The sequence below is a fragment of the Schistocerca piceifrons genome, chromosome 5 (genome assembly GCF_021461385.2).
Source record: "Schistocerca piceifrons isolate TAMUIC-IGC-003096 chromosome 5, iqSchPice1.1, whole genome shotgun sequence".
NCBI classification, from domain to species: Eukaryota; Metazoa; Arthropoda; class Insecta; order Orthoptera; family Acrididae; genus Schistocerca; species Schistocerca piceifrons.
The window spans coordinates 306,499,514-306,520,306 of NC_060142.1; the positions used below are offsets into that span (position 1 = coordinate 306,499,514).

General features: G+C 37.1%; 1 protein-coding gene across 1 annotated transcript in view; it reads right to left on the reverse strand.

Moving 5' to 3' along the window:
- Positions 1-14,667, reverse strand: part of LOC124798513 (lysosomal acid glucosylceramidase-like) — a 118,166-nt gene extending 103,499 nt beyond the window's left edge. The window contains exons 1-2 of the mRNA XM_047261956.1: positions 14,549-14,667; positions 6,041-6,194 (exon numbers count right to left, since the gene is read on the reverse strand). Of these exons, the coding sequence (XP_047117912.1) occupies positions 6,041-6,194; positions 14,549-14,553 (159 nt within the window). The 5' untranslated portion in view covers positions 14,554-14,667. The remainder of the gene's footprint in view (positions 1-6,040; positions 6,195-14,548) is intronic.
- Positions 14,668-20,793: the final 6,126 nt, after the last annotated feature.

The window sequence follows — 20,793 nt, forward strand, 5'->3', positions numbered from 1 at the left end:
CTGATCTGTAGCTGTTGCTGGTGTGCTGTTCGGGATGCTTGGATTGGGGCTGCTGGTTGGCTGCACCCCTAGCATGGACAGTTCAGAGCCATCTGTCATGTTGACTCTTGCTATGGCAGTACCAACATTAATCTGAATGCAACCTGCAATGTTTTCCACCTTATTTACTAACATGGTGAAAGGCCATTCTGTACTCATGGCATGAACAATTCACATATGTTTTGGAAGCCTTTTTAGCAACAGATCTGTAACAAATTTCCTTATAACAAATCAGAAATCACTAATGATGTCTATTCTTGCAATAGCTGCTTGGGGAATCTATTTTCCAATTAATCACCTGTTATTGAGCATTCCATCGTTGCTTCAGGTACTGAAGGGATGTCCTACCTTGTGGTTGGAGGTGCTGTTTGCATTGGAAGCTGTATTGTAAAAGTACTTGCTGTTGCATGTGGCAACAGCTGCTGTGCTGCATTTGCATCCTCTAGATTGATGCTGTCGCTCTCATGTAGGTTATTCATGCTTCATGTTCTTGCTCGGGTCATCACAATAGGATTTTCATTGGTGTAGTCATATAAACCAAGCAGTAACTGAGCAGGCACACACCACTGGGATATGCACTTTTGATTCCTTGTAAAATCTAGGTAGAGTGTGTTTCACAACTGAACAAAGACAAAAATATTTCACAAACACTTAGACACTTAGTCACTTGTCTCTTCATGACCACTGTTCAATTCTCAGTTTGCTACAGATGTATTTTTTTTTTCTTTTGAGTCATGTAATGTACACACACACACACACACACACACACACACACACACACACACAGACAAAGCTGTCAGCTGAATTAGGGACACCTGCCTACCTACAAGCATGTAGGCATGCAGCAGCTACTTTTGTTCTGATGACGATGCTCTTAGTAATGATCCATTAAGATGTTGAAAGCTTTTGGAAACCACCCCAATGCATGATGAGTAAATTGAACTCCCTTTCAGAAATTATAGAGTTTGTTAACAGCTGAGTAAAGAGGGCACAAATCTCGTTTGATGGTGCCCCAGATATATTCAATAGGAGTGTTGTTGCTTGGCTTGGTAGGGCCATACAAGTGCCCCCATTGTTCAGTAGACATTCCTCACCTCATTCACAATTCATATCATGTCAAGTATTGTGCTGTATCCCTGAATGTAGCTACAGAGTGTTGTAGGCAAACAAATGGAAGAAAATGATTCAACAAAAGGTTTCTGTATCATCTGCTAAAGATAGACAATGGCAGATGCACAAAAGGAACAGTTTTATCCAATGTTAACACTGTTGACACAAAAATACCTCCGCCACTATGCTGGAAAGTGCACTGTCACCAAAAGAAATGTATTGTTCTATGCCTGTTTGGTTTTCATTGTGCTCATACCTTTCCAGCAGTGTATCCAATTGTGTAGTACAATTCATGAATCCAGATGAGTTTTTCATATGCTTTGATCATCCATCAGCAGACTTTCTGTACTCATGTTAACCTCTGTGCTGTATGAAAAGTTTTCAGTGGAGATAGACATTGTTGCCTATGGAGTTTGACTCTGAGTTTGGTTGTTTTTCCCACATCAATATACCAGTACTCATGGAACATACTCAATGTAATGAAATGTAAAAAGCCCTGTGCCTGCACAGTCTTGGAGATCATGCATCTTATAGCAAATATTTGGCTGCAGTAGTGTACTGGTACTGCACACCATATTCATCCAGCATTCAGCTATTAAATGACAGACAGTAGAAGGTCTGAACATATCTCAGGCAAATGTCTCAAGAATAATCCACAGATAATCATTTCATACCACCTGTGCCATAACTTTTTTTAGTTATACATTGTGTGTGAAAAAATTCTATATCTCAATTCTGACAATGATACAAATATTGGTACATTCAAACCAACTCACGTCACAAAACCAGGAGTTAACAGTTTCAGGGCCTGAAGATTGTTTATAATAACCTTAATTCAGTCACAGAAAGTAATGGAAGTATACAATTATCAAATTTAATTGCATAAAATAGCGTTAATTGCAGGTGAGTCCAGTCAATAGTTTACTGCTTGTTGATTGTTAACAAAGAACATATTATATAAGCTGAAAATGTTACCATCCTCTGAAGAAGTGGATACTGAATACAAACTCAAGAAAGATAATACAATAAATGGTAGAATAAGAAGAAACCAAAATAACAGATTGATAAAAGATATGATGATGAAATTTTGCATAAGTGTGCTGGGACCAATAGTCACATACAATAGAGCTATAGAGATTAGGTTAGATTAGATTCAGTTTTCATTCCACAGATCCAAAAATGGGATGATTCTCATGGATGTGGAACATGTCAGAAAGTATAACATACAAAACGTGAAATATTTGAATATAATACTTACTACCCCAAACATTTGTCAGGAGATTGTCAAAATAGGTGAATGCAATAAAATAAACTGGAGATGCTAATATTTATAGGATCAATACACTGTCAGAAGTAAACATTGTTATGCACTTTTAATAAAATAGATAAAATACTTAATCTTGACTGTTGTGACCAAGTGCTGTCACAATTGAAATCTAACAGACAGTTTTACTTATGTTCGTATAACAATCGCTATAAAGATATTAATCTATAGAGTAGAAGGAATTGCCTGTAAAAAAATCTTTCAAACTCTGATTAAACCATTCTTCATCTGAAACCAAGTTTTTAATGGTTGCTAGCAATTTATTGAAAATGTGTGTTCCTGAATGTTGGACCTGTTTTTGGACCAAGGTAAGTGATTTTAGGTCTTAATGTAGATTGTTCTTATTCTTTGTGTTGGTACTTTTGGTTGGAAATAGAGATCTATTACTTGCAACAAATTTCATCACATAAAAGGCAAAATGACCCACAACAACAGATCAGAGTGTCTGGGGGGGGGGGGGGGGGTATCACATTCAGAATGCATTACACGATGTGTGCCTTCAATACAGCTACATTTGTAAGCATTTTTGAAGTATTTGGTGGAAATAGCAACTGAGTGCTATATTGAGTAGCATAAAGGATGTTTTCAAAGCTGCTGCATTTTTCATGGAAAATGCATGTACATAAATTCTGTGAAGTCCAAAATGGCACAAGGACACCAATAAATTTAAAAGAGGACATTAAGCTCTTCAAGAGCAAACAGCCAGGCTAGCCAATAATTGTACATCTTCTTGTAAACAAAGGAGACAATGTTGAGAGGAAAGATGAAGCAGATGTATCAGTAAGAATGTATCAGTGAGAAGCTGGAGTTGAAAATATACAGTGTATCCATAAGTAAATTTCCAGTTTCAGAATGCTGTCGAAAGAGAACCACTGCTCAGAATGATGTCAAATTTGACCATCACGGTATTGGTTCAGGGAGAAAAATCAAGAGAAAAAAAATATCTTAACAAAAATTTTATCAATAGATAGCGCTATAAGCATTTTAACATAAAAGGTGTTGGCTGCAATTGACAGACAGATGAGATGGAATACAATGGCTATGGCTTGAGTTGCCCATTACACCATCTGTACTGTTCAATGTGCATGACTGCACAACTTTGGCAGTCAACAGTTGTGGCACTGTTAGTCAGGTAAGCCCACGCACTGTAGGAAGGCCATCCTGGGGTGAAAAATCACATAAAAGGCCAAATGACCCACAACAACAGATCAGAGTGAAATTAAAATTATATATTAATACCTTCAGCTGCTGACAGGAGTTGATGTATATCAACAGGGACAGACTCTCTATCCATCTGAGCCACCAAGGGCACAGAGGATAGTGCAACTGCTGGGACCACTCACATACGCCTCCTGCGAGACCCACATCCTCACTTTATTGTTCACACTCTACATTCATAGTGTCCCTACCCAACACACTCATTACAGGTAACAGAACCGGCAGGACTCATCTCTCCAAAAAAATATAGCCCTTCAATAAACAAGGCCATCAACCTGCGCCACCGAGTCACGTTTGCAGAATGAAGTGTTACTGGTGATGTGAGTGCAGATTTTTCATTGCCAATATCCTGCAGTTCTGCATACTGACATGTCCTTGGAAATGTGCTTTGTCTGTCCAAATAATGTTCCATGGCCGTTCATTGTCCACTTCCATGTGAACAGGAAGTTCCAGAGTGAATGTTTGTCTTGCTGGCAGATCAGCAGGAAGCAACTTCTGAACCTGGGTACTTTTGTGCGGATAATAGTGCAGAATGTTTTGCAGAATTTTATACACTATGCTTGCAGGCATGTCCAATGTGCAGGCAATTCCCTGTGTGATGTTTGTTTGGACACAATTGCTCAACCCTTACTGCAGTGCTGTGGCCACATCTTTGACTGACATCAGATCAACTGCTTTCCACCCTCTGCCACATTGCACTTCAAAAGAACCTGTCTTTCTGATTTCTGTAATCATTTTTCCAGACATTTAGCAGGCATTGGGCCGATGTCTTTTTTTCACACCCCTGAGTGTCTGGAACTTCTGCAGGGCTACTGCTGCACAGTCACTGGTCTTGTAAAAGAGCTCTACCAGAAGTGCACAATCTTTATTGGAGACAGTCATGTTGCACAGGAACAGCAGTGTGTCATGCATCTATTGTTGTGCTTATTTTGATGCTAACAGCAGCTTCTATTGGTCAAATTGTCATTCTTTTTGTTCATTCCATGACATTTCCCCCTGCATCAATAATATGCTGTTCAAATTTGATGTAATTCTGAGCAGTGGTCCTCTTTCTACAGCATTTTGAAACTAGAATTTTAATTACTGATGCCCATATATTGCCAAGGTGCTGAATGAAGCTAACATTTGCAACTGAAAAGCCTGTAGTAAAAAGTTCTGTACAGACTTTCAGATTTGTTCAGGCTTGTGCTCATTAAGAACCATTCAAATTTTTGGAAACTCAAACTGAGTGACAAGGTAGGTTTACAACTATGACAGTTTCTAGGAATGACTGTGTTTACTGATGGTGACTTCCACCACCAGATACAGTGCACAGTATCAGAGCATTTGTGGCAATATCATGTGATGAAATTCCAAGCTCATTCCCAATTTCAAAACCAGTTTTACTTGTAGACAAGATGTTTCCAGTTGAAAACTAACTCTGCTTAAATTTCATGAGTTTATTAAGTCAAATTTCAAGTGTTTATTAAGTCTTACGTTTGTATTGCACCTAGTAAAGTAAATTTATTCAAAACATAACAAATAAAATTCTGTATCTTCCTTTGCCATTGTCATTTTTGCATTCAGTTGAATTACTGCTAACATCTGATGAAAGTTAGAAATAATTTTATTGTTATATTAATTCTGTATTGTCCCATTTATATATGTCAGTGCTGAGTAACAGGCAAACAGTGTGCTAAGGCTACAGTGCTTAATCAGATGGAAAGAGTAAGAGTTACAAAGTAATAACCCTGTGAATCAGTTTTCAATTTGTCAATAATTCTACCCAGCCCCTCCCAATGTTAGCAGTCTGTAGATGTAGCAATAAATGAACATAGATTATGTAATAAATTAATACCTCAGGGAGAAGAATAGTTACAGGCATTTTAAGCCAAGTCAAATGTGTGTATCTCTAGGAAGAAAAGCCTCTACCCTATTGTGGCACAACGGAAAGCAAAAGTGGTTTAACTGTATCTTGTAGGTAGGCAGAACAGCTAAGACTTCTGCTGCACTACTGAGTTGTGCACACCTGTATTTCAAAAATGTGTAGTTGAACTGGGATCTCAAAACCATCTCGAAATCAGTATCGGTTTCTAATTGTCTAACAGACTCTCCCAAATGCATGGATGTTGCATGGTGATGACTGCAACAGGGTTTAATGCTGTCGTTATAACTAATTTATGAAGTCATGGTAAATTAGCTTTTAATGAAAACAAACCTACTAAAAGTCATCCCCATCAATCCCCAAGGTCCTGTCCATTACAACACTAGTGGACAAGTTGACTAATTGACTGAACATTTTATGTTTGACATATATATGAATTACAAAGGGAAAAATGAAACTGAATAATTGTGTAAAACAATTGTTACCTTAAGATTGTAGTCCTCCCATGTCAAATTAAATTTTGTAAGCTGTGTATCATTTTCATGATCATCATATGTGTAACCACGTACAGAAAAGTCACATCCACCTATTGGCACTCTTCCCAGATTCAAGTTGATACCAGTGGATGTGAAATAAGACCTGTAAGTAAATTAATCTATAATTGCTGCAAGGATTTAATGAATAACATTAGACAATATGTGAGATTACATTGAGTTTCCCAGTGAGCTGAACTAATTCGCTGTCCTCAGGTTACAAGTTACTATTTTCTTTCTCTTTCCCTTGTTTATTCTTATTTTATTCAGTTTCTTATCAATTATGTTTGTTTATATACTTTTTCCTCTCATAAAAGCCTTTATACACGATATAATTTTGAGTATTTTGCCTTTTTAACACGTTTTATTAGGTCACTTCCTTGTCTGTTTGGTACAAATTTTGCAGTTGGTTTTAAATTAGCTTAATGATTGGCTAGACACTTGAAACTTTCAGCATAGCTCAGAAATGGATCACAACACAATATTAAATCACTTTCTAGTGTGATATATGGTGGAGGGTACTTTGTGTACTACTGCTATTTCCCCCTTTTCCTGCTCCAGTCATGAATGTTTTGTAGTAAGACCAATTGCTGGTAAGCCCCCATGACAGCTCAATTCTCTATTTTTTACCTTCATGGTTTTTGTGCAAGATGTACATAGGTGGAAGCAATCTGCTGTTTGACTGAGGTGAGGAAAAACTGAAATAAACCTGAAATTTACCATATATATCTATTTAAATCTCATCCAAACAATTGAAATTGATTGAAAAAATCACACACACAATGGTAAAAAGCAGAAAATAATTATTTAAATAAAAAACTTTTCAATATAACATTGTTTAAATGGACTAAAAAGTATAAAATAATTTCTACTAGCCCAAAAGAGATTCCTAACCCCATATAGAGAGTCCTGAAAATTTGTGCTTTCTATAACAATTTTTGTAAAACTTGAAATGAAAAACACAGGGCACATGCAGTAGATAATAGTAAGGAGTGCAGACAGTAGCTGTCATTGAGAAAAATCCCACAGCAGTTCATATCATTTTCAGTGGAACTGAACTGTTAATGACTTAGGTGAACATTTGTGCATCAGGTATATATTACATACACCACTAATTTTTCCTTTAAAATTTTAAGAGTACTATTTTATCTATTAAAATCAGAAACACTAATTTTCAGGACTATTTTTGTGGGGCTGGGAATCTGTATGTTGTTAGGAAAAATTATTTATACTCTTTAGAACATTTTAAAAATGTGTGTAACATAACAGGAGAAATTGTTTGCCTAAAACAGAGCTATCCACAAATACATGAAGCTATTAACCTCTGCATGGGTAATTTGTACTGATATTTGATTTCCTGTTTATTTAATAATGAATTTGTGTGTTTATAATTGTAGAAGAATTTGAATAACATAATGTGAAATGGGCAAGAAGAATGAAGTAGTTGTTTTGATGAGCAACTGCTATTCCAGTTCATGCAATGCATTAAATAAAAAATAATTGTAACAAGAAATAAAATAGTATGTGAGACAACTAATTGTGTACAGAATTGTGTAATGTATTTGACGGAAGTATTTGAATATTACGAAAAGTGTTTTTAAATGAGTGATGGTCAGGTATATGGATATTAATTTCACTAAAGTAGTGTGTCACATGACAAAACTCAGGACAGAGATGCAAGGCAGAGGTCATGGTCTTTTGGTGGTGGTAGCCATGCAGGTAAGGTGGAACAGTCTGGGAGATGCATGTGTTTGAGTTCCAAGGTACTTTCCCTTAGCATTGTTTGGAAGCTAGTCTTTGGTTCATCAGTTTATGAGCTGCGAATTTGAACTGTAACATAATGTAAAAGGTAGGAACATTCCTATAGCATTGTTAGTCTTTGGTGTATCAGATTGTGAGCTGAGAATTTGAACTGTAAGATAATGCAACTTACAGTGAGTGTGATGTAGTGAACTGTTTATTTGCCTGAAACCGCCCTGCTAGAATTATTTCAGATTCTGATTGTACTATTGTGTATAGTATGAGTAGGAGTAACATTCATAGCAAAGTAATTTTCTATGAATAAAGCAACAGTATAATTCAAACATGTGCAAAATGTACATTCATACCCTTAGGGTTCATAGCCTTAATTCTCAGCATCATTACATAATTTACTCTTGTCTTATATACCACTATTTCACTGACTGATTTCTTTGGCCACCTTAATAATTGTTATTTGCTTATACAAGGGCATAATGCAACAGTGTGCAACAAAATCCCTGTACAAACAACCCATTTAACACGTTGTGCACTCACCCTCTACTGAATTGCTAGCAGCAGTAGTTACTGCTAACCTTAGCTAATGATTCATATGTTATATTAAAAAGATTTTTATTTAAATCATTATTATTTGTTAATTTAATTTCACATCTACTTTGAGTACTTTTATTGTCACATTAACTTTTTTATTTGTCCATCAGTTTTTTCTTACTCCTCCTCCAATTCTGACGAATTATTCCTGTATCTGGAGTTTCCAAAATGTTCTCTCATGTCTAACTCCATATTCCATTTCTCCTTCCTCATCTTTGCGCCACCATCTCCTTCCATTGTCTCCTGTTCTATGTCTATCTCTGTAGCGTTCTTCAAAATGTTAACAGAAGCTTGCATTAAATGTATCACTTATCAGTGGTGCTAACAATCAGGATATAGTCCAACTCTCAGAACACTATAAGAACAAGATAAATTGGGAAGGAAGCACTACAGCATATCACTCTCATTCTTTATAGGGTTTAGCTATTTGTTCTCCACTAGAGAGTTAATAATATTGGTGAGACCCTGTACTAGTACAACACTACCCGCACAAAAAATTTTCCTTTGTGTGTTGTGTAGAACAGAAAATTTTTCAAACAGTTGTAAGGACTAGCGTTATATGGTATGGATCTAGCATGTAAATCCAAACGTAGTGGGAAAGCTCTAACACTCCCATTTCTCCATCGAAAACTCTTACAAACATCTTAACGATAAACATAGGCAGCACTTTGTGTTACCATTAAATAACAAATATAATTCACTTCAAAACACAGATGACACAGAAACTGTATCAGCATACTCATCTGATAAGGTGGTGCAGGACCCTCAAAACTTAGCGAACAACCAAGTAAGGTATAAGAAAAAACGTAAAACCAAGATTTATCTAGACAGTTATGCCAGAGGATTAGCAGCTATGTTAACAGAAAGCAAACCTTGTGTGATTAACAAGTTTGAAATAGAAATAGAAGGTACCGTTAAATCAGGAGCTGGTTTATGAGATGTTTCAACATCAATCAAGAAAGAAAGCACAGCCCTTGCGGGCAGAGACTTTGTAGTGGTAATGGGCGGAGCAAACGACGTCAGCAGAAATGACACTGATGAATACTTTCGGAGTGTTAACCCACACCAATGTGATTGTCGTTAAAGTGCCCCATCGAAATGATTTGCCACAGTGGTCATGTGTGAATAAGGAAGTGGAGGAGACCAACAAGGAGTATAAAGATATCTGTAAGCACTTTAAGAACGTTTCCTTAATTAACACCAGTAGTTGTAGCAGAGAATGGCATACCAAGCATGGTCAACATTTAAATAATCTAGGTAAACATGTTTTAAGTGATACAGTTATTGGAATAGTATTGGATAAGCTAGAGAAGGAATAAAGACCAGTAATGTGTTTGGATTATGTTTCAACTGACATGACAAAAAGCTTGTATGCATAGACTAGGCTGGGTGTTCTAGTAACATAAGGACACAACCTGGTCAACTTTCATGTGGTAACATTAGGTCATGTCAACTAAGAGAATATGCAAAAAAGAAATGCCTAAAGTAGTTTAAAATATGCTACCTCAATATTTAGGGTATGGCAGATAAAAAGTTAATAGTCAACGAATTTTCAAATGAAAACATGGTAGATATTCTATGTTTAAGTGAGCATTGGTGTAAAGAGGATGAGCTTGGGTACAAAGTATTGCATGATTACACACTACTTAGTTGCTATTGCAGAAAACAGCACTTACGTGGTGGGGTAGCAATATATGCAAAAACACCACTCACACCAAACTGTTGCAGGATGGATCTCAATACCCTTTGTGATGAAATGCATTTTGAAATATCAGGTCTAGTAATTGAGAACCTTAAGCTAATGATAGTAGTAGTGTACAGGCCACATAGTGGTGACCCCCATATCTTTCTGGAGAAACTTGAGGAACTCTTAATGTACACATGTATACCGAAATGGAAAAAATACTATATTATCATTGGAGGCGATATCAATTCAAGTTTTGATGTCCTGAAGGACAGAAAAACTGTGACAGAGCTCAAAAATGTGCTTTGACAATTTAACCTGTGTTATGTTAACTGCAAACCTACCAGAGGCTCATCCTGTCTAGACAATATATTTACAAATATTAAGGGAACTTGTATGTCCACTGATGTAATTAGTTTCCCTTACGCAGACCACGATGAAGTATTGGGATGCTGTGGGGACATCCACAATCTCACCAATGGGTGTGATAATGTTCATGTGACCACTGACACCAGTATTGTTGCACAACTGATACAGTGTGTCCAACATGCACCGCAGTTCTTTGAAAGGCCATCCCAACACTCAGGAGACCACATTTCGACCCTTTCAAACTCACTCAGTTGGCTGTAGGAAGCACAAATGCATCTCCTTGGCATGTTTGCATGCTTGCTTCACACATCTGCACAATACTGAGCCTTGTGGCTGCAAGCATTCCCTATTAAAGGGTAGACACTTTGGGTGCTCAGGTAACTATGCCACTAAGCTATCTTTTGGCAGATGATGCTCAAACCATTTTGAGTACATCTACTAACCCTCAGGTGGCATATTCTATCATATCAAAATCGATGTCACCTTTCCAGGTGTGCTAATTTTTTTTTCTGCAGTATATATACATAATTAATTTTACACAGAATTCTCAGTGTGTGAATTTTTCTCACACTTGGCCAATATTTTATCTATATGATGTATTTCACTTATACAGTGTGCAGATTGTTTTGAGGTGAAATGAACAATTTTCATATCTTGCACTGCAGAGCACACACTGCTGAAGATAAAAAAAAGTGCCATTTGGTAACATCTATAAGCTTGTGGTTACAGCCAACTGTTTGTTATATTCTTTCTCCCATGTGTGCTATCTCACAACATTATGAGACAGCATATGTGGAGTTTGGAATGTCAGGAAGAACCTAGTGACAATTTAAAGCCTGGAGTCAGTCTGTGATACATCAATGCACAGCACAACTGGTAGTGCACTGCATAAAGAAAGGCAAGATCTGGGACTGGCCCTGTCCTGATCTGGCACGTAACTGTAACTTCTTGCACGCACATTGTAGCTGTTCAGTGTCAAAATATTTACAGCTCTGTCATTTCTTTATTAATTCCAGTCTCTCATCTGTGGCTGCCTCTTTAAAACCTTTTCTAATCCTAATACTTTTTCTGCTCCATTTGCTACAGCTCTCCTAAATTCATTTTGTTTTCCACACCAGTGAATTTGATCTTTATTTTTTTTTATCACAAGTTCTTTCTAAATAGATTCAGTTTCTGATACCATTTGCTTGTCTGGTTTGGAATTTTTCAACTGTCAGCTGCTTTCTCTTTAACATTTGAATTTCAACTGACACTTTGTTAGATGTAACATAAGGTCACTATCAATATCAAACCCTAGATAATTCTGTGGTCCTTCATTTGATTTCTGAATTTTTGTTCTAGCAAAATAATGTTAATTCATAGGGAATCCTGGTATCCTCCAGGTACAGTTTCTTATAAGTGGTTTTCAGAAATTGAATTTATGATAACTAACTTAGACAAGAGATGAATATACTAAACAGATTCAGAAGGATGTAGGTTGCAGTAGGTACGAGGAGATGAAGAAGCTTGCACAAGATAGAGTAGCATGGAGAGCTGCATCAAACCAGTCTCAGGACTGAAGACCACAACAACAACAACTTGTGTCCAACACAAAATTACATTAATTAAACCATATATACCAGATGGTGGTAATTACAGAGATTCTTACAAATAATTGTATTATTTAGAGAGTAGAATAAATTATAGTAAGAAGGTAACAGCTGTGAATGTTTACTCATAACAAACAATACCTCCCTCCCTCCCTCCCTCTCTCTCTCTCTCTCTCTCTCTCTCTCTCTCTCTCTCTCTCTCTCTCTCTAGCTCTGACTCTATGTTAATGAGATATGGCCTGGGGAGAGGATTGTGTGAGGTGAGGAAATGTGAGTGTGAAATGTGATTCATTCATCTTATTGCATACAGTTTCCAAATCAATTGATTTGATGTTCAGGTGGCAGGTCAGGTTTTACAATAAGAAACTTTGTAGAAGAAATATGAAAGTTTACATTATTCTACCATTTTTTCTGAGAAATAGGTACATAAATACTTATCACAGTTTCCAGCAAACAGAAAATAAAACATGTAATTCTCTTGTTCAAAACGCAAAACTGTCCTCAATGAATTCTTCAGTACAATAACAGCACTTTTCCACCAGAAGAGTGAAGAGCAGTCTTTCCATGTTAAAACATTACTGCGTCTCATTTTATTACAAATTTTTAACTTCACCTCCTCTGGTGTTTGGGCATTGAGTTTCAGAGTTTTAAACACCAAACTATATGAGGTTAAACATTTACAATAAAAATAAAAATTACAATAAAATAAAATGCATTTTAACACAGTTCACTGGAAAGATTGCTCTTTACTCTTCTTCTGGAAATGTGTTATTTTTCCAATGAATAATTCGTCGAGGGTAATTTCAAAATTTGAACAAGGGAATTATACATTTTATTTTTTTGTGTACTGAAAATATTCTAGCAAAATGTGTGAAGCAAGGAGAGCGAAGTTAAATTCTGGAGAGAGGCAGATGGCTTTAAATAAAAATGAGGATTGATTTGCTAATAAGAGAGAATGACAGAGAGAGTAGAATTTTGGGAGTAAAGAAAACACTATTTGAGGACACAGGAGTGATGGCATATAAAATGACAAGAGATGAAGGATGAGATCAAAACAGGGGAAGACAGCAACTTCGGAAAAGAGCTATTGAAGGTATATGTCATGATTATCATGAGAACAAATGATGAGTTGGAGGGAGAGTTCCCAGCAACCGCTGAATTTTTATTATTGTTTTGTGAAACATGTTCATTAAATATGTGGATGTGTTTACCATCAGCTGCAGCTTGAAAGTGAATATTCTTGAGACTAAACAGCTGGTTTATTGTCACAGCCACAGTGTAATTGAGCAATTTTCATTATAATATTTGGTGTACCAAAGATGTTTCAGAAATAACGGTGTGTATCTGATTTTGATTGATTTGATTTTTATTTGCTCTTGTAGAATTACTATGGGTACAAGTGTCCTTGTAATATAAGATTTGTTAAGACTGTAAAATGTTCAGCATCATTTATTTCTTCAAAGTCTGAACTAATTTAACAGGGACATCTCATTGGTGAAATTGGATCATAATTCTGATGCATATCATTTATTACAGGGCTCCCATCATCAGTTTCATGAAAGACAATTGGCTTTAGAATAAATTATTAGTCACTACAGACAATGTTCTATTTCTGTTGAGAATGTAATTGAGTGGTGAAAATTAATTCTGGATATCAGTAACTATAAATGCCTTCATCAGTATTGCCCAAGTTGAATTTAATGTTGAAATCGCCATACCCAGTATGTCCTCAGTTTTTTGCAGCAGTTGTCAATAGCACTCTCTGAAACTACCTGGTGAAGTTAAAAATGTATACTGTATACTGTAAGAACTGCTACCTTGTATGTTATCAAGTAAATAGTACGCAAAAGCATTCAAAGAGCTATTCATGTGAGTGCTGGGTTAAGAAGATTGACCCAAAACTTGATTCTTCCTTTGTGCATGTAGACACTCCCTCTATCCTGATTTTGCCATTGGAGTGATGTTACAGTAGCTTACATATATCTGGGAACATCAGTCCAATTTCTGTGACTTTTGTATAACACTTTGTTATGCATAACACATTTTTGTAGGAACACCTTTAGATTTTTAAGTTTCCTATAGTGATTTGATATTTGTTATTTAAAAAGTTTCTAAGTTTTTCATAAGAAAGCCCAGTTGTTCTTTGATTGTCACTCTTTGTGGTCTCCAAACTTCCACAGGTTTTTGACTAATTGCTGTTATTGTGCATATTGTTATTCAGTATTTGTTCTGTCAGAAACATTTACTCTAAAAAGAACACATAGAAATTATTGAAAATGAGAAGGACTAGACAGACAGTACTTATAAATTTTCTGCATATACTTTTATGTAAATTTTCACAACACAATATTCAGGTGAAATCATCAACATTATCAACATTGTTACCTTTATAAAAAATACAGTCTACAGAAAATGGATATAAGTGACAAATAAATTAATTTAAATAATTAAGCAATTAGTCATTGTTACCTCATGAGGTTTTGTTGAGCATCTGATGAAAGGGAAAACACATTAATTGCAGCAGTCAGTAAATGCAGTTCCGAAGCCCATGATTGATTGATATTTAGTACCTCTCTCAATTTGCAGTGTCAGGGCTGCAAGTAAAATAAAATGTGAGAGAGATTGCCTGGGCAATCACATTAATTTTTCATGGAGATAAAGAAGTAATATTATTAGATGCCTCAGATAGCTGAAATACAAGTAACCTGAAACTTGTCAGGCCACTCAGCTTGTTTAGTAACAAATGCAGGTTAAAATGAAGGACAAATACAGTATTTCACATTGATGTATGCCTTTATGGCCAATGTTTGTGTACATAAAGTTCTTTTGAGTTCTGAAGCACCTCATATTATCAGAATCAATCAACTTTTCAGGCTGTTGGAAGAGTCATTGTTGAGATGGCATCTGAAATAATGAGCTCAAGAAATCTCTTGGTACACTGCAACTGTTCAGCTAGTAAAATGGAAATTTCTTTTCCTCATTACTTTTTATTTATTTGTTGTTGAAGGCCTCAGATTGTTTGTTTTATATTGTCTGTTATTTTGCTTTTTATCAAAGACTAAGATTATACAAATGAACCTACAATTTTTGGTTACAGTTTGTTCTCTGTATAACAGATGCTCCTCATTCTGGTGCAACCGTCTTTCATCTCACATGTTATTCATCCCTTGCCACTGTTCCTGTGTAATTTTACATTCGTTTCATGAGTAAGGTGAGCTCAAAGAGCTGAAGGACTATGTTTAAAAAGCGTTAAATTGTTCATAAATACTACTGGTTTTGTTAACTTTTTCCAAGTATTGTTTCCCATAAGTTCTCTTTAACACTGTGATCAGTTCATTGCTTACATTTAAATTATACTTTTTTATTTCAAACTGTGAACTCAACTGTTTGACATGTTTCAGTGCCAACATACGACTGCTGTGCCCAGATAAATCATTTACTTTCATTATTTTATCCATGTTGCGTCTTGTGAACACAACAGCTACTATTGATTGTTGGTGAATAATGTAATCAGTCAAAAATACTTTTAAAATGCTTTATTTCAATGCCATAACCAATTATGGGCTACTATGGCCATCCTTTGATGCACAAGGACATTTTATGTTATTTTGTGAATCAAGAATATTCTCACCATACATTGTGAAATCCTAAGTACTGTATATTTTAGTTTAGGATACCCTCTCTTGCCTCATGGAATAGTACTGTGGGGTAGGACTTGCCACACTAATATGAAAAAGTTTTCATAATTCAGTAGCCAAAATAAAACAACGAACAGCTTGCAAAAGGCTATTCACTAGATTCAATATTCTCACAGTTTACTCCATATGTATGTTAGAAACCATTATGCCAGTGAAAACAGAGGCTAAGGTCGCAAATATAACAATGAAAAATAGTCAGTTATTGATAATATGATGTAAAAATGGAAAGACAAAAAAAATCTACTCACCAAGCAGTGGCAGGGGAACACACACACACACACACACACACACACACACACACAAAAGGATTTAACTTTCACAAGTTTTTGGAGCCAGTGGCTCCTTCTCAAGGTGATAGAGTTGAAGGGGAAGGAAGAGGGGCATATAGTTCAGAAAAGTCCCCCAGAACCCTGGGTCAGGGGAGACTTATCGGACAGGATGAGAAGGAAAGACTGATTGTTGGGGGACTGAGCCGGATGAGATTTGAAAATCTGAGAGTTTAAGCGTGGAAGACAGGATAGTATGCAAGACAGGATTACTACTAAAACATCATGTGCAAGTTAATAAGGGTGAAAATCTGTATGCATTGTATGTAACAGAGGTGGGAGAGGAGACAGAAAAAATTAGACAAGTCAGAAAATAAAAGATGTAGCAAACTGAAATGGGGTGAAGAAAGGAGTAGTTCCTGTGAATAAAGGCTGAGACGGAAGGAATTAACATAAATTAAGGCCACGTGGGTGGCGAGAACCAAGGACATGTTGTAGTACTAGTTCCCACCTGCAGAGTTCTGAAAAACTGGTATCTGGAGGAGGAATCCAGATGGCGCATGTGGTGAAACAGGCACCGAGGTCATGACTGTCATGTTGCATAGCATACTCTGTAATAGGATAGTGTGTGTTGCCCGTATACACCCTCTGCCTATGCCAATTCATCCTGACTGAAAACTGGGTGGTAGTCATGCTAATTTAAAAGGCTGAAGTGTGTTTACATAACAGCTGGCATATAACACATGTCGTTTCACCAGTGGCTCTCCCTTTGATAGTATAAGTTTCTCCAGCTACAGGGCTAGAATAGATGGCGGTGGGAGGGTGTATAGGGCAAGTCTGGCCCCAGGGACAATCACAGGAGTAGGTGCTATAGGGTAGGGAGATGGATGCAGAAATAGCATGGGGTCTTACAAGAATATTGTGGAGATTGGGAGGGTGACGAAAAGCTATTCTAGGTGTGGTGGGCAAACAGAATGGATCTCAGACAGAATGGATCTCATTTCAGAGCATGATTTTAGAAAGTTATGGCCTCGTTGAAGTTACTGACTGATACATTCGAGACCAGGATAATACTGGCTGACAAGTGGTGTGCTCCGAAGCTATCACCCAGTATTATCCTGGCCTTTAAGCAGTAAGATGGAAGACTTCCTCTGTTGGTGCTGCACATTTTAGGAGTTTTGAAGAAGATAAACTCATCCTGCAGTGTTCGTCTTCAGCACACCAGTGTAGAAGTGTGCACAGCAGCAGCTAAGCAAAAAATCTGTGCAATATGCACATTTATTTATATATAAAAGCCAACTTCAGAATTCTCCTTTATGTCAGACTGTGTATACAAGATTCATGTACCTATCTGAAGTTCTAGAGTCACATGTTTACTGCTCATGTTGATTCTGCATAATCTCTCACTTATAGTATCAATACCCATTTTATTGTGATATATTGGGAAATTTCAAACATTCATGAGTGCCATGATAAACTCTTACTGTTATCATCAATTTTAGGCTTAAACATAATTGTGTGCTTTAAAAATTTTTGAGAACAGTGGGCCTATCCTTCTTCAAAAGAATCATTCTCTAATTTGATTTTATAATTACACGAGTAACAAATTTTTTTGAGAATTTTTGTATACTCACAAAACTATACTTTTGCATTTACCAGTGTGAGTGATAAATTATTTCATAACAGATCATCAGTATCTTTTTTTGTGTGGTTCACAGCTGCTACCAAATAATACATTACCCTGAAGTTTATTCTATATCAATGCAAATAAATGTGTATTTTTGAGAATTTTCGGAAGTTACCACTGTCCTTCACATAATTTTTGAGTAATTTGTAGTAAATCAGTATTTGTGATTTTGTTACAGTAGCAGATATAGTAACAAACATATTGTGTAGCATCTAGTTTCTCCTTAAAGAGGGGGGGTTGGGTTGTTTGTGGGAAGAGACCAAACTGCGAGGTCATCGGTCTCGTCGGATCAGGGAAGGACGGGGAAGGAAGTTGGCCGTGCCCTTTCAGAGGAACCATCCCGGCATTTGCCTGGAGCGATTTAGGGAAATCACGGAAAACCTAAATCAGGATGGCCGGACGCGGGATTGAACTGTCGCCCTCCCGAATGAGAGTCCAGTGTGCTAACCACTGCGCCACCTCGCTCGGTCTCCTTAAAGAAAATAGCCCCATACATTATTCACATTTATCATAAATTAACTCTGTTTTTGAGTTTGTCAGCAACTATAATTAACTGCAAAATGTTTTACGAAACTAGTAATTTTTACCACAGGTTTTTGTGTTGCCATAACAGAAATCTCATTTTGTGTATTTGCTTCAATCCTTGTAAGTAATTGTTAACCTTTTAGCTCAACAGATTAAAAGATAATCAGCAGCCTTAATTTCAAGTTATTTGTTCACTGGCCTGTAATACTCTGCACCAGCCAATGTGCAGCCCCACTGTGCATGCTGTTTTTGAATACAGGATGAGTTGATTGATGTTCATAAGCAGCTGGAAATTGCCCCGATTGCTGTCTAATGATTGGCAGCTGCTGTGAATCGGTGTGTTAGAAGAGCTTCTGAGAGTCGTGTTCCTGTAATACCAGTACCAGGGGAACCTCAAGTACTGTTCTCTCCTCTGGATTCTATCTCCTCTGCGCAGAAGGTACAGGATCTGTTACTACTTGTCCACTTGACTGCAAGTGGCATGTCAGTGGTATATCAAGGCATCAAGGCATCCTGTACAGGATGGACAGAGACCAGGGAGAACTCGGGGTGTTGCACTGATTCCCCTAACCAGCAAGTTTGAGGTGCTATCTTTCACTGAAACTAAAACTGAACTAGTGGTATTCACTTCACCTGTACTTTTGGGGAAACCTGGTTTGTCCAGTGTCAAGAGGAGGCAAACACAAAAGGGTAGGGTTTTATTAATCATTGGCAGTTCAAACACATGGTGAATGATAGTACCCTTTAGGGAAATGGCAGCAAGGGACAGGTGCACTCAGAGTGTGTGCCTGGAGGCCTCATTCAACATGTTGAAGAGGCTATTCCAGCAGCCATAGAGGAAACAGGGTCAAATCAACTGCAGATTAGTGGTGCACAGTAGAACAAATGATGCCTGTTGTCTGGGCTCCGGGGTCACATTTGGGTCATTCCAGTGGAGAAGGTTGAGAAGACCAGCGTTGTGCATGGAGTTTCAATGAAGCTCACAGTTTATAGCATTGACCCCAGAACTAGTCATTGCCCTTTGGTTCTAAATTGAGTGGAAGGGCTGAAGCAGAGGCTTCAGAGGTTCTGTGACAAGCTAAGCTGCAACTTCCTCGACTTGCACCATAGTGTTGAGAAATGTACCGTCCCCCTAAATGGGTCAGGTGTGCACCACAAGGCAGAGGCTAGTACTCAGGTAGCTGATGATGTGTTGGCCACACACAGCGGTTTTTTAAATTAGGCTACTCTCCATCCAACCCAGGTAACAATAACTGTAGGAAACCCAGAAGTATCAGTGTAGGATCAAAACAAATGCCTCCCACAGATAAGAGTATTAAAATCCTAATGGTTAACTGTTGAAGCATTCACAACAAGAATTCCTAAAAAGCACTGGAGCTCACATAATGCTAGGTACAGAAAGCTGGTTGAAACCTGAAACTGACAGCAGAGATTTTTGGGAAAAATTTGAGTGTATATCAAAAGAATTGGCAAATGGGAAATGAAGTTGGTGAATTTGTCACAGTAGAAAAGAAACTGAAATACACTGAGATAAAAACTGAAGCTGCATGTGAGATTGTTTGGGCAAGACTAAGTATCAAGGGAGGGCATAAAAAAATAACTGTATCCTTCTATTGACCATCAGACTCATCTTCTGATGTGACCGATAACTTCAGAGAAAATGTCTGTTCACTTGTATGTGAGTTCCTCAGTCGTAGAGTAATCATCAGTGGAGACTTTAATCACCCAACAAATAATTGGGAAAATTACAGTTTTGTTAGTGGTGGGCATGATAAGACATTCTGTGAAACATTACTAAATGGCTTCTCTGAAAACGACCTAGAACAAACAATTAGGAGCCCCACTCATGATGAGAATATATTGTATCTCATAATAACAAATAGAGCTGACCTCTTTGAGGATGTCCACATTGAAACTGATATCAGTGACCATGACTTGGTTGGGGCAACAATGGTTCCCAAATTGCAAAAGACAGCTAAAACAAACAGAAAGATACATATTCCAATAAACTAGATAAAAAATCAGTAGTGTCATATCTCAATGAGGAACTTGAATCTTTCAGCACAGGACACTAGCACGAAGAGGAACTATGGCTCAAGTTTAAAAGAATAGTTGAGCATGTACTGGATAGATATGTATACAGTAGAACAGTTTATAATGGGAGGGACCCTCCAAGGTATAATCAATGTAAAGAAACTTCTAAAGAAATGAATTGTAATATGTGTAAAACAAAGTGGAGAGCTATAGTTTGAGAGATACTGAATAAAATGTATTTTGCTGTGAAGACAGCAATGCATGATGCCTTCAATGACTCCCATAGTAGAATATTGTCAAGTGATATTTCAAAAACCCAAAAAAATTGTGGTCATATGCAAAGGTAAAGGTTGTTAGTGGCATCAAAGTTAGTGTCCAGCTCTAGTGAATGACACAGGGACTGAAACTGAGGGTAGCAAGGAAGAAGCTGATATGCTTAATTCTACAGGGTGTTTCAAAATGAATATATGGGTTTTAAGACTTTGTAGCACATATTACACTCAC